The 26,677-nt window shown below is 36.2% G+C and overlaps 1 protein-coding gene across 1 annotated transcript in view; it reads right to left on the bottom strand.

The window, feature by feature from the left end:
* Nucleotides 1-7,765, bottom strand: part of tox3 (TOX high mobility group box family member 3) — a 57,409-nt gene extending 49,644 nt beyond the window's left edge. Inside the window, exon 1 of the mRNA XM_028015611.1 lies at nt 7,664-7,765. Within this exon, the coding sequence (XP_027871412.1) occupies nt 7,664-7,765 (102 nt within the window). The remainder of the gene's footprint in view (nt 1-7,663) is intronic.
* Between the last annotated feature and the right edge of the window lie 18,912 nt (nt 7,766-26,677).

Here is a 26,677-nt window from a genome sequence, read left to right as displayed (position 1 = left end):
ACTCTCATAAACCAAGTGCTTTTGTTATTTGTGTTAAGTAGAATCACAGTCTCATTTAAAGTTGATGAAATCCTAAAACTAAGCCCCTCCTCACTGACCTGAACAGTGTCATGTGGGTAAGTTTAGCTACTGCCACCTAAATGACAACTTCTCCTCAAAGTGACTTTTTACATCTTGTAAAGGGGAGGAAGCTTTAATACTTTTTGTGAAAATGTGAGAATTTACAGCAGGGAAAATAAATACGGACCATATCAATACTTTTCTCTATAAGTATATAACTGAGCTAGTGAAAGTCACCATCATGAGAAGCTTCTTATGTCATATCTTGGCACTAAACCAGTCAGTATAAATTTGCACAGATACGGCTCAGGATTGTCTTATAAATACTGATAAATATTAGCTGGTTTGTTTGTTCACCTTTCCTGCCATTTTGCACCATCAGTTCTTTATGCGTTCTATAAATAGTCCATTAATTTGTTTTGATTTACTTAAGTTATAAAACCAACCAGCTCTTCTAAGACCTTATTGTTGCAAAATATTCTGGTTGTACTGGTTGCAAAACTGTCTATTAAGTTATGAATTGATCATTGAGAAATGTTGTGGTCATAATTTAGGCCTGGAATTAGCAGACACATGAAAACAATAAGTAGTGCGTCCAACACTGCAAAAACACAAAATATTACCAAGTATTGTCTAGTTTCTAGTACAAATAAAGATGATGAAAGTGCATTTCAAATAAGACAAAACTAACTTACAAGTTTTCAGAAAGAAATAGGAGCTTGTTATAAGTCAATAATTTCTTAATGTTGGTGAAAAAGTTCACATAGAACATGTGAAGCCAGTGAAAGTGAAATATAAGTGAAATAATCTACCAGTGGAAGTAGTTTTTTAAATCTTTTTAAATCAATATTAAAGAATTATTTACTTAAAACAAACTCCTATATTTTGGAGAAAAATGACTTTTAAGTTAGTTTTATCTCGTTTCAAATGTAATAAGATATTTTCACTAGAAACTAAACCACAACACCTGGTAAGATTTTGTGTTTTTGTAGTGTAATAGAAAAGTCTTTTGTGCCTTCTGACCACACAAGACTCTATTTCTGAAAAAAAAAAAGGAATGTTAGAGCAAGTTTAAAGTTTGGTATAGAAATGTTGCACAGGTCAGAGATATACTTGAAGAATAGAGGACACATGAGACCAAAACTGAACTCTTTGGAAGTCATTGAACACACCCTGTTTGGAGGAGGCACTTGCACAGCACATCACCTGAAAAAGAACAGTGAAAGATGTAAAACTAGCTCTTCATAAACCTGAAGGAGTGTGAATGAAGAAATGTGCCACTGTGCGTAAAGACCTAGGAATGAAATGATTGTACATTTGGCAGATTTTCATGAAATTATCAGCTAAGAACATTTAACTAAACCAAAAAATGATTTCTGTTAACTGTAACTCATTCAGCCATGTGGAAGCTCTTTGGTCTCTAGCTTCAGAGTGTGAGGTCTGCTTAAATGAACCACAGTGAGTAATGCATGAGGAAATGTAATGAAGTGGATTTATGAGCAGTGATGGCATGATTACAGGAGGTCTTTATGAGTGCTGATCTGGGTAATGCCCAATGTCTGTCTAAAATTTCACTGCCTTTGTCACACTCACCTAATAAATAAACCAGTCAGTGTGGTTTTATATCCTCTGCAGTTCTCCATACTGTTAAGTAAAATTGAGAGTGTTTCCATATGAGAACTTTAAATGAACTTGAAGACTTTATGCATCCGTTTATTTAGAATTTAACAAGTATCAACACAGTGGACTAAAGTACACCTTATGTATACGGAACTGCAGACCTGCAGGATTTTCATAGCAATCAGAATGTGAACATGTAATGACGGTACACATGGATGTAGTTCAGTCTGCCATACAAAGAAACTCCTTCTTACAGGCAAAAATCTCCTAGTACAGTACGTGTCTATGAACACACCAAGCTAAAAATATCGCTTTTTTGTCTCAGTGGGAAAATTAGGTGCTTAATAAATCTGCTGATGTACACCCCTGACAAGTTGCAATTAAAAGACTCAGCAAAACACATCAGCTTTTCTTTTCTGGGACATTTGAACCTTTAACACACCTTGGAGTCATATCCATCAACTGGCAAGTTGGAGAAACTGGATAGCCTCTAAGACAGCGGTGGGCAATCCTGGTCCTCGCGGGCCGGTGTCCTGCAACTCTTAGATGTCTCCCTGGTCCAACACACTTGAATCCAATAGCTGAATCACCTCCTAAGTGCAGTCAAGTTTTCCAGAGTCCTGCTACTGACCTCATTATTTGACTCAGGTGTGTTGAAGTAGAGATACATCTAAAGGTTGCAGGAGACCAGCCCTCAAGGCCTGGAGTTGCCCACCCCTCCTCTAAGGTTACACCGCTCCACCTCGTCAACACACCCCCACACACCCACACACACCCCAACATTGTGTTTGGATATGTTTAGAATGTGTGTAATGAAATTTCATCAGCTGTACATGGGAAAGATGAACATGGCCCCTGGTCGAACAAAGGATTAACCCTTTCCCTGTTCCAGAAGCAGAAAGTACAGCAAAACAAATAAAGCCCTAGAGGTTTTAACCCAAGGCTTTGCTGTTGTGAAGTACAGTAACTCAGCTTCCTACTTAAACCCCTTCCTGCCTCCCGAGGGTAAAATTGTATTCAAGGGTATACAATTTTACCCTTGTATACTTATCTTTCTGTAAAAAATGTCCACTGTTCTAAAGACAGTATATTTTACAAACTAAGTAACTTCCTTTGATAAATGCATCATGTCATTTTAAAGCACAGCTCGTTTTTCATAGCATATGTGAGTGGGCAATAAAATGGAAAGTACATCATAAATAAATTAACCAAAGAACATTATCTACATTTGGTTAAAAGGAAGTTGAACAAGTGTACTAAAAGAGGAACATTTCTGGAAAAAGAGTTCTTATTATCAAGTCAAAGTTGACTTTCCTTTATTTGTTTACCTTGGTTAATGGTTGTGGTTACTAATTGCAACAGCTTGTGTGGTTTAGCACTACAGCAAACACAACTTGACCTGCTACTTTGTCAAAAGAGCAACTGCTACATCTGTTTGCAGCAAAATCATTCAATTTAATTTTAAGCAGCAAAGTTGCATAAACAGCCAGTCCACAAGGAATGTGCTAAGTAGTAAGAAAATGTTGATTTTGAAAATAAATCTTCTTTTTATTTTCCATATTAAAATAATAACAAATAAGCAAGATGTAGACAGAAACTCACATTACTGAGGAGCAACATTTTTTACACCTTACTGCAGGTTTGCAGTTTAAATCAATTAGTCAGAAGGTCTTCGTTTTTTTCTTTGTGTTTTCCACAGCTATAGCCATGCAGCATGCCTTAAAGAATTTATTTGTGATTAGTGGAAATTACACCTTTTTTCCAACTCATAGTGATTGTACACAAAATGCTTAATCCATATGTACATACTATAGGGGAATGGTGGACACTAATGACATAGCATCTGCCATTCTAATAAAGACTATGGAATAAAAGAGATCTGCTTAAATGTGAAGTTGCAGAGTGCTATAAATTAAGACTTAGTTTAAATATGGAGTTGGGTAAAAACTTAAGGATGTTAACTGGAGTTACATGTAATTATAGAGAAAAAAATCCAAGTATTTTTTATTATTTCATTGGCACCAAAAATAATATTACAGAGCTCCAAAGGATGGATACAATGCCTAGCAAAAGTGTGTATTTCTCTTTAACCTTTCCACATTTTGTTACAATCACAAACATGTGTATTTTTGGTTTTATGTTTAAGTTAAATTACAATTACATAACATACTTCAAATTGTTTGTAAAAATTATTTTCCATCCAGGTCCCTCTGGTCTACTACCCATTTCCTAAATCAAATCCTGTAAAAGCAGGCCCCCCGACTCAAGATTTATTAGAAACACTTCATCCTACAATTATACTCGTCTGTCGGGATGTGTCTTTTCCAGCTCTGTGTCTTTTCCAGCTTTGCATATTGAGGGACTTTACACTTTCCCCATTCTTCTTTGCAAGATTGTCTATCAACAGCAATTTTTAAGATTTTGTATTAGTTTGAGGTCTGGACTTTGACTGGGACACTCTGACTCATAAATATGCTTTCTGTGCTCCATTGTAGCTCTGACTGTAGCTCTCACATGCTAGCTGAGTCTCCTACATGGCTTGAGGCAAACCACTTTCCTATTCTCTAACACATCTTCACAAAACCTCTGTATTTATACTAGTACTACACATAGGACTATTTGCTAATTATATGACTTCTTGAAGCACTAGATTTTATTTTCAGGTATCGGACTGGTTGGTCAAATGCATACATCTCAGATTTTTCTGTTTATAAAAAGCTTCCCAGACTATCCTATGTCTTCCACATTACATGTATGCACCTATTTTGGTCTTTCACAATACAGTTAAAAAAATTGACAAAATGTAAAAAAGTTCAATGGGTGTGAATAAACTGGCAGCTACATAAAAACTATTACGCTGTTTGTCAAGCTTTTTGTCTATATTCTTCTGCAATGAAGTTATTAAAACAAACCTAGTCAGTTCAGTGCAAAAAGTAATTATTTTGTCCCTGTAGTGCTTGTACTCATTTTGCAAATAAACCTCAGAAGTGTGGGCCAGTCCAGGTGAAAAGTTTATATAAACATCTGTTGGTAATTTCTTGGCGCCTGGAGCTAATGAAAGCTCAGCAATAAATGGATACTGTATTTGAAACATTATTAAGACCTTGAAAAAACAACCAGATGGCCATAAAATTGAGAATAACACCAAGGCTCTTTCATGAAAGCAGTTAAGTCAGCATCATTTTACTCTAAAGAGAAACCAGCCGAACCCAACCAACTCTTTGTCTTTGAGTGACAGAGACGTTTGTCGGATAAACCACAAAACCTCAGTAGCCTTGTACAAACAACATCTTTAGGAAAACAACTAAGACAAAGCAGAGCAGAAGGTTTAAAAACACACCCCCACGCGCACACACACACACGCACACACATATATATATATATATATATATATATATATATATATATATATATTATATAGTAAGACAATGATCATAACACTTTTTGACAAAAACAAGATATGAGCGGAAACCAGGGAGTAATAAAAACAAGAAATCATAATCAGGTAAATTGAAAATGACATAACTTCTTGTTTAAGGGTGAGGGCATATGGTCTTTCATGTTTTATATGAATATAAGGTAGTTCAATAGAAATGGACTCTCTTATGAAAACCTTTCCTTCCAACCAAACCCAGTACATTTCTGAAGCTTCAAGGAAAACCCAAAGTTTTGTATTCCAATCCTACATTTAACTCTATAAAATTTTGCCTTCTCAATTTATTATATGAGCATTAATAAGCTGAGTAAAGACGTGACATGTTTCCCTCTAGTACCTCTGTTTCCCCTTCATCTCTGTGCCAAAAAAACAGCAGCTTCATTAGTCATGACTGCAGCACCTAATTAAGTTTGTGCCATTCGGGCTGGATTTTTCTGTAAATTTAAAAGAATCTCTGATGTTTCAAAGTGCCTCTGGGCCCTTCTGTCTCTGCTGCCATTAAAACTGAACATTTCCTGAGCCTGAATTTTAAGAGTTGTGCCTGATTTCAAATCAAAACTGTAAAAACTAGTTTAAAGTTCTCTTGTTTACAAAAGAAAAAGGGGAAAAAAAGTGCTGTGACAGCTTTTAAGTAGATTAAAGAAGTAATGTTTCAGATTTGGATGACAAACCGCTTTGCCTTGTGCTATCTTTCAGCAAACTGATTCACATAAATTGAAGGATGCATGCAGAAGGGCCTATTTGTCTGAATGTGGAAAGGCAATGTAATTACCATGAACACATGCTTTGTACTCTCCCTTCTTCTTTCTCCAATGTAACTGTGTAAAGATACTGGATAAGCACCTTCCCACCACTCTCCCTCCTTTTGCATTGTGGCCAATTACAGATACAGATGGAAAATAAAAACTCTATTCCCAAGGAATTTACAAGCAGGGGTTAAAAATGCATACCAATACAAAGAAATGTGGTTAAAAGTTTTACAGGGGTGATGAAGACATGATGAAACTGGGCACATATGACAACTTGGCCACACGACAAAGAGCTGATGAAACTGTGAGACAAACCTGGTAACTGTTTTGAGCAGCAAACAGAGCTGCACGAAATGGGCTGAATAATTTGGGTTGGGGGTAGTGCATAGGGGTGTGTGTGAGTGTGTGTTGTGAAAGGATGTGTTGGAGGATGTACGAGGTACTATTGTTCATAAAAAACACATACAGCAGGTGTGTAATTTTTGCTTCTCATAATAGAAAAAGTAAAGATTTTAATACTTTTCTTATTCTAACTAGCTACTAATAAGATCTATCTATCTATCTATCTATCTATCTATCTATCTATCTATCTATCTATCTATCTATCTGTTTCTGCTAGGAAATGAGACAGGCATCTCTCTACACAAGTACAAAATATTGAATTATGAATTTTGAAAGAGAAAACAGATATGTTTCAGTTCAATTTTCCAAGGATGTGGCATGTCAAAAATGATTTATAGCCTCGTAAATAATCAATTACAACAAAATTGTAACTGGCAACACAGCAAAAATACCTTCGTAGAACTGCGGACCAACTTTTTCCGATTTTTCCACTGCTATTTTGGGAGTTTATCTTTGAGGATGAGAGCCAGGTGTTGGGGTTTGGAAGGCCTCCATATCATCACCCTCATCTCTAGATGCCTCCAAAGTTCGTTATGAGGTCAGGTCAGAAATCTGGCTGGACCATTTCAAATTAAAAATATTAGTTTACACCTATTTCTGTCAGGGGTATGAATAATTTCTTGCCTAATGTTTTTTTTTTTCTTCCCTGATAAATATGTAACTTATTGTAGGCAGATAACATGTATTTTGTCTCAAACCGGATTTATCAATTCCACACTTATAACTGAAAATTAAACTGCAACAAAATATGAAAACAGTGTATTTGGAGAGATAAAACTGTTTTCTACAGTATTAACCCTCATACCAAACTACAGCTGAAATCATGTGTTAGATAAAAGCATAAGACATTGCTCACAATGATTCCATTCAATATAGTTAATTTAAGCCAGTGTTTGCAAAATCCCATTAACAACAACTCTGTTAAACACTTAGCCGAAGGGCAAAAATATATTTCTATACCATGCAATTTAGTTGCATCATGCTGGGGGTCATGAAAGTGAGCAGTTCATTTGACACTTGATACAGAGTGTCTTCTTTTCATCACATTGTAACTGTAATGTAGGTGCTGATGCAATGATCCTTCACTGATGTTGAGGAACATGAAACCGTAAAAGCAACAGCGCCCATGACTGTGGATCATATCCCTGTGGTCAGAGTTTAGTAGTGCAATGAGGCCAAACAAAAAAAAAGTAACACTGCGTCATTACACTTGTCCTGCAGTTTTCTTCACCGATGCACAAGCAACAAAGTTTCAGAACAGGAAGGGAAGTGATCAATGAGCAACTTCTAAAGAATTAAATTAACTGCACTTTAATCAGGGGGATGCACCGAAGGTTTTAGCACCAACGTGGTCACACAACGCACAAAAAAACAAAAAACAAACGGGATTTCTCACCTTGTTGAAGTTGTAGTAGCCCAAACAATGGGCGAAATCCAGGTTTGACGGATCTCCGGGGATAGAATTCCCTCCGGCAGTCGGATAAAATCTTACATCCATGTCGTGTGAGGCAGCTGCGCGCAGTTGTAGCCTGCTTGTTTCTGCCGTTTTCACAATCCAAGCGCTCAGATAGATAGAGAGAGCAAGACGGATGGATGGAGAGAAAGCGCGGCAGAGAGACGGAGGATAACCACGGCAGCTGGGGGCGGGGAGGGGGACAGGTAAAGTTTCCGTACTCCTCTTCTACACCTGGTTCAGTCGCTTCATGTCTGAGGAAGCCTGCGTGAAGGTAGGACGGAGCCCGGGAAGCTCACGGAGCAGAGCGGCGGACGCTGTGCACCAACATGCATTTACACACAGCTGCTGCTGCTGCTGCTGTATACAAAGAAGCCACGAGACCGGCGACTGAGCGCGAGTCCACCTCCTTCTCCCTCCCCTTCGGACGCAGGAAAAAATAAATAAATGAATGAAATCAGCAACAAAGTGGCACCAAGACGCGCAAAGTTAAGTCAAAACCGGATGCGAACTCAGATACGGCTCATACTCCTCTCAGAAGTTTATCGCTCCAACAACTTAGAAAATAGTTGGTGAAAAGGAAACAGGAGTCTGTTGTCCGCATGAACTCCGCTGCTGGGCGCTGGGCTCGGGAGAAGAAGAAGAAGGCGAGCAGCTCTCCACAGATGAAGCAATTACTGGCATAGTACAGTGGATATCCAAGTTGTGCCCCCGCTCTGCCTGACCTGACTGTCCCGCTGATGAACAAGGCAACTGTGCGAACAAGTCAGCCACTCCCCAAACACAGCAAGCCACTCCCAATGAAAACACCGTGTTTAAGTCCATGCGACATGTTGGCGTGGAAATTAATCACAATTAACGTCTCTCTTTTTTTCTTCTTCCATCTGTTCATAGTAGCCTACTGCTACAGTTTATATCATCCTTGTATCCCCTCTTAAAGTTGTGTTTGATTACTGTTATTACACATGTGAGAATTTATCACTTAAAAACATTAAAATATTTAGGTTGTATCCCATTTCGTAGGATTATCCACACCATTTGCAACACCCACTCTCCCAGTCCATTTGCACCAATTAACTAGAAAAATATTCCACAGAGAAACGGGATGCTCCTTCAACAAGCAGTTATCACTAATTTCCATAGCACACATATTTTTAGCTTATTCTGCACATTTGGACTATGACAAGTAAGTCTGAATCCTACAGTGCACCTTGTTCTTAGATTTAAGGGAGGGAAAACAGAGTGCAAATGTAATATTGGAAAATAATTTAAATATCCCAAACGTTTTACAATGTACTGAAAACATTGTAAAATATTGAGCACACACAGAAACACACACTTGTGTGTTTGAGGAGCCTGAAGGTGGCCGGTGGCTCCGGTGGCCAAGCGATGACATTTCATTTCCAATTTTACTTATGTTTCTTTGAGCAATAACAATAAAATAACTCTGTCTATATATCAAAATATAACATTTTGTACACAGTTGCTTCTACATAACAGTTGAGTAATTATATGATCATAAGCATGCTACCTGCATACAGATGACTAGTCTACTGCAAATAAACTAATGCAATAAGTATATCAAAACCTAGCTAGTATAATATTTCATAAAGATAATGCATCCGAATACTTCTAACTATTTTTGTTTTTGCAGCAATATGTTGTAAAGAAAGAAATACCATGCACTATACTGTACTGGTCTTCAGTCAATGCTCAAGCAAGATTAACATCAAATACATGTTAGAATACAAGTAACAACCCTAAACATGCATGATTCTCAGTAGAAGTGTGATAAATACACAGACGACTTGAAATCTCTCTCAGTGATAGGCGTCATTCCCTTCACAGCGAGAAGCTGCTGTTTGACTCACGTCACCATCACAACCATAAATGAAGTTGACCATGTAGCCTCATTTTTGTTTTGTTTTTACAAAAAACAAAGCTGAATAGGCTGCTCGCCTTCTTCTTTTTAAATGTCTGTGGATTTAATGTCCAAGAAAAAAAGCAAGTGAATTTACATCTAAGACAATCATGAACAATGCATTGAAAGAAGTATATTTACAATTTATTCTATATAAAGATCAAAGCTAAGATCTTCAAATTTAGCAACAGCATTAATGTACGCCTCACACTAGTCTCTCTATTAGTATGTACTATTTATGTAACAGAAGTATTGAGATGATCAATTTATTCAAGAACTTCCTGGGATCAATGTGTTTTTAATAGAGAAATTGTGAAATGAAGCATGAAACACAACCGAACGTGAACATCAAGCACAAAGCTTGAGCTAACAAAACATTATAACCACCTGTTTACACTGAATTGAGGAAAGCTTAACTTTACTAAACTTGCTTTGTGGTATACTTATCAAGGCTTAGTTGTGACAACAAACAAAAAAAAAATCTTGAGTCTTTTTTTTTTATCAGAGTAGTTGAAGTTTATTAGCTGATTTCCTCACCAACATTGCAGTGTATTTTAGTTTCTGACTGTGGCAACAGTACGACCATTGTCATTTCTGTGCATTTAATTACTTTGATCATTGTGACTGTCACCTCCAGAGCCACATAAAGACAGTTTTAAAGTCCCTCCACTGGCTCCCTGTAGCTCAAAGAATAGACTTTAAAATACTGTTGTTAGTTTATAAATCACTGAACGGCTTAGCACCACAATACATTAAAGATCTGCTTTTATTGTATCAACCTTCCAGACCTCTCAGGTCTTCCGGTGCTGGTCTGCTCTGCATCCCCAGAACCAGAACCAAACGAGGAGAAGCAGCTTTCAGCATCTATGCACCACAAATTTGGAACAAACTTCCAGAAAACTGTAAAACAGCTGAAACACTGACTTCTTTTAAATCTCAACTGAAAACCCACCTGTTTAGAATTGTATTTGAAATGTAATCAATTACAAATTTATTGATGTAACTTGACTTAATGATTGATTCTATATTGCTTTGTGTTTCTGTGTTTGTAGTGATGTAAAGCACTTTGAAATGCCTTGCTGCTGAAATGTGCTATACAAATAAAATTTGATTGATTGATTGATTGATTGTGAACAAATGCATAAACATCATCTCTTGTATATTATTTTTGCTACATTTATAACCAAAGAATGTGGATGTTAAACATTACTGAAACATTCATTCACATGTTTTTGAGCAGTTTAAAAGTCAAACAATCTAAAAAACCTAAAAAATAAAAATAAAAACATGCTCCATGAGCCCTGAGTACATCTGTGTCTCCTTCTTCACTGTCTTTGTGCAATGCTGTAAGAATCAATATACAGGGTATGCTTGTATTTCAGCAGAGAAGCCTGGATATTCTTTCCGTGTGAGATTATGTGTTTTTAGCTGACATATTTGGCTGGATTAATTTTTAACAATCAGGGCTTTTCATTGTAGTAATTACACTGGGAATGAAGTCATCATGGTGAACAAGGTTTCAGGTTTCAGTTTCAATGGTATGACACCATTTTTGCATTCAATGAAAGTATGTAATTTGCTTGATAAATGTGTTTCCAGGAAGCAATTATTATTTTTGCACAGTTTGACCATTTAAGTGCAATTTATAATCTTTAAAATATTGTAGTAAATATATTAAACTACATTATACTTTTCTCTATGAAGTCGTCACTGTGAACCACTTGCAAATTTCAGCGATGGGTCTAACAAACTGGTTTAGCTCTCACCCTGCAGCTAAAAACCATGGATGCCATAAATATACAAAAAAATATATGAAAAAGCAAAACTATGCAGCAAGAAATCTACAAATAAAGACAGGAGTTAAAGGACACCAGTTATGCAAAATTTACTTTTTGCATTCTGTCGTGCTTCAGTTTGGGTCTCTTCTGAATCAATGTAATGGCTTCAAAAACAACACAGCATTTTTCTGGCAATGTTAATGGTTTTTGGTGTCTGGAAAAGGAGCCTTTCAAAACCCTTCTGATTATTAAGCCAAAAGAAGTGGGCACTAACCCACTCCTAGTAGTGTGTAGCCTTTTGGAGTTCCAGCACATTTGGTAAGCTGGTTTTACTGCTGTAGTGCTGACCAGTCTTTCGTTGTTGTCTTATCATTCAGAAATCCCTTACTCCATCCTTGATGGTTGTGCAGGAAGCTCCACTTCTTCTTCTCGGTCTGACTCTGACTCTGATATACAAGATATACTGTTGTACAACTGAGCATCTGCAGCCATTTTCACATGTTTCAAGTGCATTTTCATGTATAAAGTGCAGAGTGTAAACATTGAATTGGGGGTGTGGCCAGCAGCAGCTTATTTTGATTTAAAGTGACAAGACGCCCTAAAACAGCTTGTTCTGAAAGGAAGTAAAAATAGGTAAAGAAATGAGCAAAGTGAAATCTCATTATTTAAGAATTATATTGTGCAAAAAAAATCTATATATACTGTATATAATGAGCATATTTCGCATAGCCTACAGGCCTATTCTAACCAGTTCAAGGGAGCATAATACAAAATTTGGATGTTTACTATTCCTCAACTTATCACATAATAGGTTTTTTCTTGTTAACATATTTCATTTTGACCGCGAAGGGAATAAGAGGTCAGATTAAACATAAAAATCAATGCTGAAGTCATAAGCGAACACAAGCACGTTTCCCCTAATCACTGTCTGCAAATGACAGATTTTCTTTATTTACTTCTGGCCATCTAAATAAGATGTTTCGTTTTAAACAATCATGTTTAGATCTATATTTACATGATTAAATTATTACACAGCAACCACAATTTGTCGCCTCAGATTTGTACTTGTTTGAGCAATGAGCTATTTTCATTGCTCAGTCTGATTATGTATATTTGAACATAATCAGATAATTCAAATGTTTGTCTGTAAGAGAATGTGTGTAAGTGGTATTTATGAGAAAGTGAAGCCCCTGCACAAGTGGGTAAGGATTTTGGCATGTGGTATATGCAAGCTTAATCAATGACATAGAGTGATAAACTCTGCTGTGCTGCGCTGCAGGAGATAATCCTCGTTTGAATGCTCTCCAGTGCTTGCTTAGAGATGGTCAACAATCCATGAGAGTTGCCAGGATATCTGCTCTGTAATTATGGACATATTGATGCATATGCAAACAATTTTTCATCATGTTCCTGCTTGATAGAGGCACTTGCATGCATAATGAGGCAATGTCTTTACGTACAGCATACTGATCCTCCCACCAATCAAATCTCATTCACTCCAGCATATACAGACATATAAAGACCCCCAAACGGTCTCCCACACATCACATATCAGATAAATAAGCTTCAACATGTTTCCAAATCAGGCGGCTTGGTTCTTTTATTTATTCCTGTTCTTAATGCATTTTGTTCTGCAGCCAGAGAGCAGAATTAATTTCCTTTCTGATACTTAGCTGTCAGTGTCTCAGCCAGATGAATCATGCTTTTCTGCTATATGTCATTTCCTTTCAGCCCTGCAAACACTGGAGCCATTCGACAACAAGAAAACAAATTATCTCCTCCTGGCTTCTGCTCAGATTCAATTAAAGCGGTACAGAGTAATTATATGGCTATACAAAAGAGTAATAATGCAAAAATAATTAATGAACCTAATAATCTTTATTTACTGTGCACCCCCCTGATTCACATGATATTGTGTGATTCTGGCAGCAAGACACCTTCACAAATTTCTGCCATCTGTGGGGGTTTTTTGTCTTTATGTTACAAAAATGTAATTTACTATCATAGTTGTACTTTTAAAGAATGTTGAAAGCAGCCAAGAGAATTAAATTATGAAGAAAGGAATACTCTTATTGTAGCTCAGTTTTATGGGTTTTGCAGAAAGGAGCCTTAAAGAAGTTGATCTGCTTCTTTCTTTTTTAGAGATCTCAACACGAAACTGTAGTTTATATTTGTGATTAATTTCAGTGTCAAACATCCACCAACAGTACATTCAAATGTCCAAAAAACATTGAAAAAACTATTTAAACATGAAATAATCATAACTTTTTCTTTCATACCACATGTGCTTACAATTCAACATCTTAACTACAGAAAACAAAACATTTAAAAGGTATGTAGGTAGGTATTTAATCTGGAAAATATTGAATATGTATCATATAGTTTGACATGAATATCCCAATGTAATGCTAACATTAATGAAGATAAAATATTTTCCTCCTTTAACATCTGTACCTCAGGAGCATATTACTAAAAAGGTTGATTTTATACATATTTGTGAGTTTGGGAAGTTGAAAAGACTTATTTAATTGTATGTGCCAGAATATGTGGTCATGTTTTATATGTTTATGTAAATTTAAACCATATGTTTTTGGTTTCACTCTAACAATATTCTATATCTACACGGTTGCAAGCAAATATACAAGCTCCTGCATGAAGAGCAGGCTGTGTTGGTTTACCAGACTTGGTTATAAATATTATTGATACAATTGCAACAGTACAGATGATGGATAACAAACATATTTAAACAAACAAAAAATGTGACCGTTATATCCCCATTTGCAGATTTTGATCTATCAAAACACGTATAGAACAAAATTGAATCTATAAAAATCTTTTGTTTCAAATTTGAAATGCAGTTTTTGTTTTTAGGAAGCAAGTTCAGTCTTTATAGGTTTAACAGACCAGGTTTATTCAGTTTCATACAAAGTAATGTGTTCTGCATACATGAATTATTTCAGGCTGAAAAAAAAGAACATCTGTTTTCGATGGACCCAGTGTTGAATATTTTATTGTCTTTTTTAGGTCTGTGTGGATTTCTAAAGAGCAGTGTACACATACTGAAGAAAAATACAGAACACATGATCACACTAAACTTTATAATAAACGTCATCAACTACATTAGTCATTTTAACAGTCGTCATTCAGACCAATTAGTACTTGGATTCTTAGCCATATACTGGAAGAGGATATTTTTATATCCTATTAAGGGACTGACATTTGCTTTAACCCAGTATTTAATGTGCCTCAGTTTCCATGAACATTTTTAAGGGGTTTTACATTTATTATTTAAACCAAGAAATACAACTCCAACACTACAGGTCCTGTAAGGGGACTTTCTGTGTGAATTTATTCCTGTGGAACAACTGTGAAGAAAAAGCTTCTGCTTTCCAAAAGCAACATACAGTGTTTGCAATGTATGTTTCCGACATTGCAAACATAGGTTTGCAATGCTGGACCAAAAGACTTTAGGAACAAGGTCTATCAAACCGATGAGACTAAAGAAGATATTTCCGGCCACAATGCACAGCACCATATTTGGTAAAAACCTTTAACAACTGCTAAGCATGGCAGTGGAGAGATGAACGTTTGGGCATGTTTGACAACTATAGAACCTGAGCACTATGTTATTTTTGTCAACATGATCTGAAATTAATCTACATGACTGGAATCAATAATCAATAATACAATTGATTTATCTTTTTGGGAGGTATCAGAGTAAAAGTGTATGAATAGGAATACAAATTACACCTTTTAGATTTTAAAAAAAATATTATTAATATTATAAATTATTAATAGTAGAATGTTCGAGTATGAATACTTTTGCAAGGTATTTTTTATGTTTAGAGAGTCTGGCATTAAATGTCCATTTTATAAAACTGATGTTCTATGTAAAAAAAAAAGAAGAAGAATATTTTTATGATATGAACAAAATAAATAAAATTGTTCCCAACAATTTGATCCTTTTGCTGGATAATCATTCGTATGTCTAAATGTACTCAATTCATGTCAGAACTCTACTTATTATAAATAACTGAGCCACAGAGAGAGGCATTTTTAACAAGCCCTTTTTCTGTCTCATCACAGTTATTCCCACTATGTCCCTTAATCACAGTGATAATACTGCTGCTTTCACAGCATCAAAGTCAGGTAATTCTGTTTGATCCAGTGTGACCATTCTGTAATGCCTGTCACTGGCCATATTCTTATGTTTATATCATGAGTCTGGAGAATCATGAATATTTATGCTGCCCATGCAACTGAATGCTCAGCATGAAATGAAATACTACGCTGCTTGAGGGTTGTTTGCCCTGAGACACAAATCTAAATCTACATATTGCCCACTGCATACAAATAACACTGCAGCCGAACCAGCAGCACGCCTTTGGCTGTAAACTGCAAATGTGTTTCATTTTTAAGATACAGAGTGATTTGGTTTCTTTGCCAAATAAACTGCAAAAATGATTTCCCTCCATGTTTTGTCAAGTAACAGTTATAGGTGAGTGACAAATGTGTGGAAGAAATGAGAAAAAACCTTACTTATTTTCTAATTCTTCAATAAGCTGGCTTTTTACAGAAACATGTCTGTTGCCCAGCAGTGCTCCAAATGCCAAGATGGACACTATGTACACGGCATCATTTTCCAGCAACACAGAAAAAATAACTACTTTCTCTTCTATGGTTCAATAGCTGAAGAAATGATCTTGATTTGTTTTTCCCTATGGCTGGAAATCTCATTTTTTATAGCGAAAAATATTATGTGCAAACCAATTCCAAATCCACTTTTCCAGTCTACTTTTCCATTATCACAATAAAACCACGGCTCATTTTTATGACAGTTGGATGTTGAAATACATTAAAATGGGCTTGAGAATAGACTTGCCCTCTTGGCCATTGTCTTTTGAATTAAATGTCAACACAGGTGTAAAACAAAATGTAACCTCATACTCTGCTGAATATAAATGTGCCATTTACTGATATAGATGAATCTGGAAGAGAAAGAGGCTCATTTCTTCTCTCGTAAATTAACTCAGGCTTGTCTGTGGTTGAGTGACATATCTTTGATTTGTTGCAAGCACTTAATTTCAGTCCAAATCCAGCAGGCTGTAATTTCTCTCAGCACTTTGCTTCCCCAGACAGCCCTGCTGAAGAGGGGGGAAAAAACACACCACTATCAGATAAATGAGATCTCATGTGACCTTTAAAGGCAACACTTTTGTTAATGTAGGCCACAGCAAACATTTTACAACTTCACACCTTCATTTAAATAAATGTGACCAGCAAGTTGGTTAACTAGCCTAAATTAATTGCAGATGGGGCTGCCTGACAACCAATTCCACCACTGATATTTCTGCTGTGCAATTGATTTTGACTGTGCAATTATGCAAGGACAAAAAGTGTTTTTGGCCAAGTTCCAGGCTAAGTTTTGAAACATGAGGCTCATGAGGACAGTGAGTATAGACAGGAGAAGAAACAGTGAAGAGTCTGGAGCTGAGCCATGACCCATCCACTGTCTCCCCCCCCTAAAACTTTCATTTCCATTAGTGTGTTCTCTCCTGAGTTCCTGAGAAACTCTCTCTCATCCTTTCCAACTCTATCCACTTGGACACCCATTAAAAGTATGTTGTTAAATTCTTCATAAACGATAATGTTTTCAGTGCTATTAAATAAAAAGCTTCATAAAAATTTCAGAATTTATTCCTTGAATAGTAAATGTCCACAAGAATATTCTTATTCTGTGAAAGCAAAGTAAGATAATAACAAGAAGAAACATATGGATGTTACTGTTTTCTCCCAAGCATAGCAAATTTGAATCCTGTGAATTTGTCAGCAAGGAACTTTAATGATCCCAAATAATCCCAAAATGGTCATGGTTTTGAAATTCCATGTGTAGTGTGTGTATACACCTGGTATTTACCTTTATTTCTTTTCTTGAACACTTCAGTTGACTTGTGAAGATTGAGTTGTACTCAAAACAAACTCTCATTTGCACTATAAGAGAGCTGTTTTTTTATTATTATTGTTATTTTCAACAGTAGCACAACCTTGCTGTAGGACTGGTGTTTCATCTCAGTTAGTAGATAAGTATTGATTAGTTTTTGGTTCTAAAAATCTGTAATACTGACAAACTGGTGACGTGACCTTTGTTGTTTCATCTAGAGTTTCCTGTTGAGCTGTTCTAATTTTTCTCTTCACTCCACTCCGTACTTTTTAGTTAGCACGGTGGAAAAACACGAAACTGCTGCTGCTCAAGTTACTCAACAGGTTGTTGCTAGGTAACCAAAGAGTGAGTGAGTGAGTTTGTTGATACTTAGCTGGCAGTGAGAGGTTGGGCAGCAAAAAATGTTCCTCTGCCTACATCCCCAAGAATACTGTTCTGATCTGGACTGGAGTTAAGTGAAACTATTGCTTAATTTAAGGACACCGTAAAATTATGAATACCGAGATGACCAGTTGGATTATGGTTATCCCACTTTTTAGACTCTTTTTTCTTTTTCTTTTTATTGCAAAGTCTCCACAAGGGTGAGGAGTCAAACCAAAGTTTGGAGTCTTCACCCTTAAGCTATAGCTTAGGTTTCTTTTGCCTTCAGTGGAAATCACTGAAAGAAAGTCTCAGAACTCCCACAATAACGTTTTCTTATTCAAGCAAAGAGCAAGGTCAATACCACAATTTGTGAAAGTTTTTTCAAAATGGTGTGCGTTTCATTAGATGGTGATTCAGAGGAAGAGGTTATGAGCTGCATGGAACTGATCTAGTATGAGTGGCAGAATTTACATTTGCGATAATGATAGTGCTGAGATAATTTTCTGCAAGTGGGATGTGAACTGTAGTATCTGCATATGTAGCTGATTATAAAAGCGCTTTAAATGTGCTTATATAAGTCATGCCTGGAGCTCCCACATGTTCATCACACTCATCTCCCTCCTTTAAATACAAAGGAAAGAAAGACCAAGCTATCTGATACGAGTTGGATTAGAGCCACATACTTATGGAAATAGCTGCCAGTGTATTTGTTTAAACAGAAAATGTAATCATAGACAAGCAAAATAAATGGCAAGATAAATTACATGCAAGATTGAGAAAAGTAAATATAAACGAAGATAACAGAAAGAAGGGGGAAAACCAAAGAAGAAATGGTGTCTTCAGACAATCCATTTACTCCCAAACGCACCTTGGGTTATTGAGAACGATAACAATCCAGCAAGATCCTATTGTATTGCAGTGCAGAGACACATGTTTCTCCTGGCTTGACATAATTGCCATTCTTCCTCTGTTTTCTATCTGGGCAACATCAATCTCAGTTGCTGGTCTGTCAGAACTGTCGGCGGCTCAGAGCAAAGTCAGGCTTCCCATATCGGGGTTCTGTGAAGTGCTAGAGCTGAGGATGAGAGATCACAAAACTGCCTCAGCCAAAAGACTTTGTCCTCCTCTTAACATCATATGTCATAGATTCAGTGTGCAACTCCGACTTCAGCACCAAAGGCACATATAGTCTGACAATAACAAATAGATTCTTGTCTTTCCTGCCTTGTCTGGTCTCACATCACTAATGCCCATGACAGCACATCAGAAATGATCATTGTATGTACATTTCATATTGATAAGTGCATTTGGGGGATCATATTCTGAGAAATAAAATTTTGCTCTAGAGAGCATGAGCTTAAGCTGTTTTTATTTGAAAGAAAAAAAATAATACAAAATCCCTGTGCACTATAAGCAGAGACTAATCACTGCTTCAAAATCTTTTTCACAACTTTGGGATGAAAAAGATTGTTTGAGGGGAGAAGCAATATTTCACTGGGTGAAATAGGTGCAGGCAATCTGCCTTTGGAGTGGAGAAGGCAGCAGTGTTTTATAATGGAAGAAATTCAATGTGACATGTCGAGAATGAATTGCTCAGTCAACCAGAAATATCCCTTGTTCTAATGGCTTGGGACATTCAGTGGCGTGTTCTCTCCTCCCCCTCCCAATCCTCACATTTTTCTCCCCACCTCTCTTTCCATTCGATTTCTCCCTCCCTGTCTGTGCAAACACAACTCACATCTGTAACAAATAACATCATAAAGATTCCCTGATAGCTTGAGATGTAACTATATACTTAGTGGCTATACATGGACACCAAGTAAACAAATTATTCAAAAGCATCAAATAGAAAATCAATACTGACTTAAATAGCAGATTAGTTTTCATACACTTCTTCCAAAGATGACATATATCTATAAAAAATCTATCTAAAACATGTCCTGTCCATGCACACTCATCTTAAAATCTAAAACATGCACTAGGTTGACATGGGTGTGACAGAAAAATGTTGCTTTTGCCTGTTATAAGGCTTCATACATCTGTGGTTGTGGCTAACCAGTACAAGCACCAGCATGTTGGTCCTATCTCTGCAATGATTAATATCAAAGGGAAATATTCATTAGCTTGAATTTCCCTGCAGATAAAATCCATGTTGGATTTTTGGAAGAAATATGTGATGCTTAAAATTTGTTAATTAAAACAGAATTATTTCACCTAACAAAAATATTTTGCATCCCAGAGCCAAAGCACACAGATGATGGACCATTTTGCTTGTCAGACTGCCCATCAGAATTTTAACTCAGTTTAATTAAATTTATCTATAAAGTGCAAATTCACAAGAAATGTTCTCTCAAGGCACTTCAAAAAAGAAAATTGCTCATCTCTGAAAACTATAACTGTCAGTAACTATATAAGATTCAATTTGATCTTAGTTGTCAATGTAGCCAGATTCAGTTTGACTGAACTCCAGAGCATCTAATATCCCTGTCACATTGCTGTATATCTGACTTGCACTTATTTGTGTTACGAAGATAAACACCTTTATGTAAAGAACATTCTATCACTTTAACAGTGACAAATATACAATTTGAGCACCAACTCATCCAAGCACCCACATATAGTTTTGGAAATGTGAAAAGATTTTGCGACATGACTTTCACAACTTAAAGACACAATATACTATCTACCACTGTTGCAAAATGTACATACACATTATGCTAATGTCACAGCAATTCCTTGTCACATATTATGCTATGCAGAAGCTCTGTTTGCGCTGATGAAGATTCACTGACTTGGACGGGACGAATCCCTGGAGTGGCTCCAATCTGACATACTTTCTGAAATATTCCTCTGTGGATTAATATTGGGGGCGACTGTGGGTAACTGTTTAAAGGCGTGAGCATTTGTGTGTTTGGCTCTAGTGTAAAGAGCTTTGAGTGGTCAAATTTACTGGGAAAAGGCTATATCATTTCAGTCTATTTACCATTTATTAATGAAAGAAATTATAAATACATTTTAAAAAAGATTATTTCTTACTGTTTTGCTTAGACTTTGTTAAATATGTGTTTATATGAAAACATTTGGGAAGATAGAAAAAAGTTCCAAAAGATCTATCACTGTCTTTATCCACCTATAACTGTATATTAAATATACTTTCCAAATCCAAATCATTTGGGAAACACATTGCGTACATAATTAGCTTTACTGACAAACATATTTTGACATGAAAATATTTTTAGGACAAATTGTCACTTATCCAGGCTTGTATTTCAAAAACTTTTAAAAATATAAAGACGTTGTTCTAATAGATAAATGGCAGGTGTAACAGTACATTTAAAGCATATAGTATCTTACAGTATGTTGTGTGTTTTGTTGTTTTTCTTTCTTCAAGGTGTTTGCAAGAGATGTGAGTCATCACTCTGCAATCCAGTCAATTTGCCAATTTCATGGCATCAAATTGTATTCTGATGTCATGATTTCTTTCCCCCAAAAAAGTTGTTCATATTTCCAGCTGCTGAGAAAGTTGTTTATATGCTAAGAATTTTCTTGATAGAAAGTGCCAAAAGACATTTAATGAACACAAATATTTAGTTTTTTAAAATACTATTACTATAACATTTCCCTTGACAAAATGGGAACTGACGTTGGAGCCATTTCTACAATTCTTCTGTAAATGTCTTTTTCTAAAAAAAAAGAAATGGAAAAAAAAGAAAGAAAGTAGAAAAGGAAACTTCTTTAGAAAATATGTTTGACTATTTAACTTATTAACTTAAAAATTAAAGACAGCTCAGGGTACAAATTGACTGCATGGATCATGATAAGCAGACGTCTTAAAATTTTCTTTTTCTAATTAGTAGATTTTCTAGCACTAGTGAACAGTAGAGAAACAGGAAATATGAAAGAAAGGAAAGACACAGAGGATGGACCAGTTTGCTTGTCAGACTGCTCTTCAGAAATTTAATTAAGTTTGATTAAAGGGCCAGAGACCGAGAATCAAACCCAGGATAAGGACTACAGCACATGGTGCTCACGTTCTACTGAACCACCCAGTTTCTGTATCTCGAGTTATATAAACATGAGCTTTACATCGTCTAAACATAACAAAAATTTTACCGAAACATCAAGTGCAGTCACGTCTATGATGCACACTTGCTTTCTATACTGTGAGTGCATAGTTTAAATATTTAGTTGTTAGATGAATTCATCAAAAACTTGATCGGTCCACCCTGCCTGGCAGCTACTCCAAGCTTTTAACATGCTGAGGTGAGTGGCTCTTCCATGGTCTTTATTGGTGCACCATGAGTTAAACAGATGCTATTGGTTCATTGCTACCATGTTTAAGTAGCAGTTATGTTAATTCTGCAGCAGTGGCTTAAATTTGTAGTATAAATGCTGTTTCTAAGTTGCGATATTTCCAAAACAAAGTCTGGTTTAATTGTTACTGAAACCCAGAGTTGACAGTCAAAGGTGGGATAGTGGTATACCTATTTTTGTGTGTAGTAGTAACATTTTTTGTTTAATCATTCAACAACAGTGTAGTGACCACTAAATGTGCAAATCAATGGCGTCCCCGAATCTTTGAAATGCATTACAGTTTTAATGTAACCCAAATTTGCTAAAAAATAAAAAAGAATAAATGCTGCTTGGCTTCTCAGTCCCTTTGGTTAATGATTTGAATCTTTCTGAATAAGAAATTATGAGACTGAGGTCACTATTAGCCTTCATAAAAATCCTCATCAATCCCTGGTGCTGCTACATTTAAGCCAAGAATTGTACCTACTTCTGGCAGATTTAGATTTAAAATGATTTTTTTTTAACCAAACAAAGCATCTGTCAAAAGTAATATTGTGGTATAAAAGGAGTTTTAAAAATTAATAATTGATCAGTTTTTATTTTCATTGCATGCAGAAATTATTTATACTCCTTCAGCACCTTTTTACACTTTTCTCCACAAATTCTCTACCAGATTAAAGTTGGGGTTCTGGCTGGACCACTCCAAAGTATTGCTTTCCATCATAAGAAACATATTAGTCAAATCAAAAGATTACTTTAAACATAAATCTGCCAGGGGTATGAATTACATTGGGCTTAAGTATAAATAAATAATCGACTCTCCCGGGGGATTCTGTTGAGTCGGTTCACATACGCTAGCTGACAGTGGACTCAAATGATTTATTTCAGTAACTTCACTCATACTGAGATTGAGCACAGTCTGGATGTGAGACTAATTATTCAGGTACATTAATGTAACCTAAAATAGCATATCAAAATCACTACAGCAAATAAAAATGCAGACCTACATACTTATTAAAAAATGTCAAATTGTAAATTTTTAAAAAGTTGGCAACATCCTGGTTACAAAAACACAAACTCATGGGTCTCTTTGTACTGTTTGAGTTAATGTGGCTATAAGCAAGTTAATGACTATAGTTATAATAAAATGTAGTCCAAAAAACTCTTGTAGCTTTATCTGTAAAGTGGTGTGGAGATAATGTGCAGAGATGCATGCTGTTCAAGAGAAGGGCTGTATTTTTCTGAGCAAATTGCAGTGGTATGAGATTCTGATCTAGTTGCTGATAAAGGATATATTTTTTCTTCACTGATGATAGAGGATGCAATACCATGTGTGATTTGACAGTACTGGCTTTTGAGTGTATACACTCTATGATTGGCACTTTAGATATTCATCCTGTCCACAAAACACATCTTACCTTACCTGAAATATGATTTCTTCAGAGGTGTAATCGTGGGTTGGAAGATTGCTTTCTTTTATCCAGGAGTGAAAATAATAAATTGGAACTGGTAGGAAAAATGTTTCAGATGTCAGTTTAATCTCAGGGCTATTTTGCTCACGTGTTCAGTTTCATTGTGTCAGGCATTTGATCGAAGTATTGTTGAAGACTGCAATTCTCTTCACTCATCAGCAGGGCTTTGTGATGGTCGACACAACTCAAAATGTTTTTTTTTTTTTTTTTCCATTAGGAGTTAACCTGCAGTCAGTGCAGGGAGGGAATCTCTGCTTTTCTATGAGCTACTTCTTCCTGAACGTTGGTTTCTGTCCTTGTGCTGACATATAAAATGGAAACAAACAACGCTCAGAGGCTAAATATACCACAGGATTCAGATAAGTTATCTGGTCCCTGATAACAATATGTTACATATTAACCAACATTCCCACTCTGGTTTCAACACTCCTGCTCTACAAAGGTTGAAGTTTTTGACATAATCAAAAAAGATCTTACTGGTATAAAGTGAGAGTTTGGTACAGTCAGTATTCATTTGAAAATGTTTTATGTGCATTAAATATCATTTTAATAAAAATGGTAAACAAATAGAGCCAAGAAGGAACTATTACTTAATCACAATTGTTCACATATCAGAAATGAAGTCCCTACAGGTCATTAACAGATAAGTTAGATTATGTATAATGATAATGAAAGCAAATCCTAATACTCCCAAACAAAAACAAACTTTTTCTACAATCTTCCAATTAAATTTCTTGATGTTAACTGAAGATTTTGAATTACACTACTTTAAATGTGAAAAATATACAAAATATTTTTTCCCCAAAAAATATAAATACAGAGCAATCTAACTAAGCATCAGTTCTATCTTACCATTTTTACAAAAATGGCATAGCAAAGATATTTTTGCTCTGCCTATTATTGTGTTGAAAAGATTAGAGTACAGCACTATTGGTACTTTTAATTTTTACCTGGAAGCTGAAATTCCTGAGATCCAAGTTCGAAAAATGAAAAAGAATGACAACCAAAGTCAAAATTTCAGTTTGGAAAGTTAGAAGCCCAATGGAAATCAGGAGAAATGACTCACTGTTTTTTACCAAAATCAAAAAAGAAATACTACAACTGCTAACATCCATTTATATTTACATTTTGTGAAAAAAAGAAGTTGTGCTACTTCAGAGGTTTTTGTGCAAAACCTCTGAAGAAGCACTGCTGCTCTTGGTGCAGCACCACCCACAGGTGAAGGAGTGAACAGGTTTTTCACTTTGGATCATTTGACAGTGCAGTGTGAAAGTAAACTGCAGCAGCCGAAAATTTAGCAAATGTTGCAATTTTGGTCCCCAATCGAACTAAGTTTACTGGACTATCAGGTGTGAAAAAAAAACTAAAATCTTTGCCTAAACAAAATAAATAGTCATTTCAAGAAAAGTACCATACAAACAAATTATAAAGAAAGAAAGAAAGATATATTTATGGACCGTAAGTTGTTTTGGTTTTTTTTCTTAATTTTTCAGATGAAACCAGGTGAGCTATGGGCAGGTGACTGTTGGCTTGTGTTCAAAAGTTACTGCCAGATGCACTGAGAGCTGAATCATGTGTAAACAGATATAAGATGTAGTTAAATCCTAACAGTTCTGTTTATAGTGCATGTGGTTTTTCAGCTGTCTTTCTCTAAAATCCAAAGCAATCTGCAGGGGTTGAAGTCCAGCGAAGTGAACTGGTGAATTAGTTATTAGATCATTATCTGTGGAAACCCCCTTCCTCTCGGAGCTAATGCACTGCTGTCTATTCACACAGAATTGTTCCCTCATGAGCTCTAGCTGTGCCAGGCTGAGACTTTTGGAGGCGTTAACATTAAGCTGGACCACAGTGTCCGATAGAGCTGTGGAAAAAAGGGCGCTCCCCGTGCAGCACCCCATCCAGCACACTGTTCAGTCAGCAAACTATTAGTCAAATCTACCCAGTCGTGGAAAAAAAAGAGAAAAAGAAGAGGGTGGGAGTGGGCAAAACAAGATATGCATGCATAAAATTCAACACATTTGTTCCCATGGCAACCATTCAGCATGTCATTCACTTGTCAAGCTACATCAGGGCCGATGGGGTCCATTGTCTGAGTCCTGGTGAGCATGGCTGCCTGGAACAGACTCTGCCCCCTTTTCCTTGTTCTGACCAAACATCCAGGTCATTTACCATGCTGTTATTTGTTTTTAATTCCAGTTCAGCTCTGTCTTTCGCTCGCTAATCACACGACAAGTGACCACTGTGGCTTAAAAAAAAAAAGAAAAGGGGGGATAATGCAGCACAGTTTAGAAGCAAAGCTTTTACTCATGAATAGGTGGTTGGGGCAGGGGGTGGATTAAGGGGAAATTCAGAACAACCACTCCCAGACTAACATCTCAGAGATTTTTGTGCTTCAGTTTATAGATTTGGTGGGGGTGAAGGCAGTGTGGAGTTTCAGCGTCTATGACTGGCTGTCAAGATCAGTTTAGCAGCCACAATGGGAGAAAAGGCCATTTGACTTCTGTAATCTTTTCCAACACGTTCTGCTGGATTGACACTGCTCCACCAGTTCCCCTGTGAACCACACTGTGCTGTGTGGATGCTAAGCCAGTAAAAAAGTTGGAGATTGTATCCTGCTTTAAAGTGCTCAGCCAAATCCATTGTGCTCGACTTTAAGTATGCACAGGAACAACTTCAGATGTTGAAGGAAAGAGAGCAGCGTTTTAGAACAGTTTCCAGAAATTTGTTCTGCTGGGTGCTCCAAATACTAACTTCCTCCTGTAGTTAATATTTAACCCGACCTTTAGCATGGAAGCATGACTTGCAAATTTGTAGATGTTTGCTGTGAGGTAAAACTACTTCTTGTCTGTGTTTGCATGAGAGCAGATGAAACTTGCAAACACCTATTTTTGTTCAGTTGTTCCTTTCAGTCTTTTAGATTATTTTCTTAACTTTTATTTAACTTTATTGGATCTTGCAGTTGTGCCACATTCTTTCTATTTTCAGATAATAGATTGAATATGTGTTGAATATGTTCAAAACTAAACTATGTCCTGTCTGCTTTGTTCCTTGGTCTTTGTGAAGTTTGCTCATGCATGTTATCTCACTAACCTCTCAGGCTATCAGTACAGCTGGATTTACAAGTTTTATGAATAATTTATATTTATAAATAACATATTATTTATAAATATAAATTTATAAATATTTATA

This window comes from Xiphophorus couchianus, chromosome 4, assembly GCF_001444195.1.
Source record: "Xiphophorus couchianus chromosome 4, X_couchianus-1.0, whole genome shotgun sequence".
In the NCBI taxonomy this organism is placed as follows: Eukaryota; Metazoa; Chordata; class Actinopteri; order Cyprinodontiformes; family Poeciliidae; genus Xiphophorus; species Xiphophorus couchianus.
The sequence above is the reverse complement of the archived record's forward strand: the minus strand, read 5'-3'. Positions and strand labels throughout refer to the sequence as shown.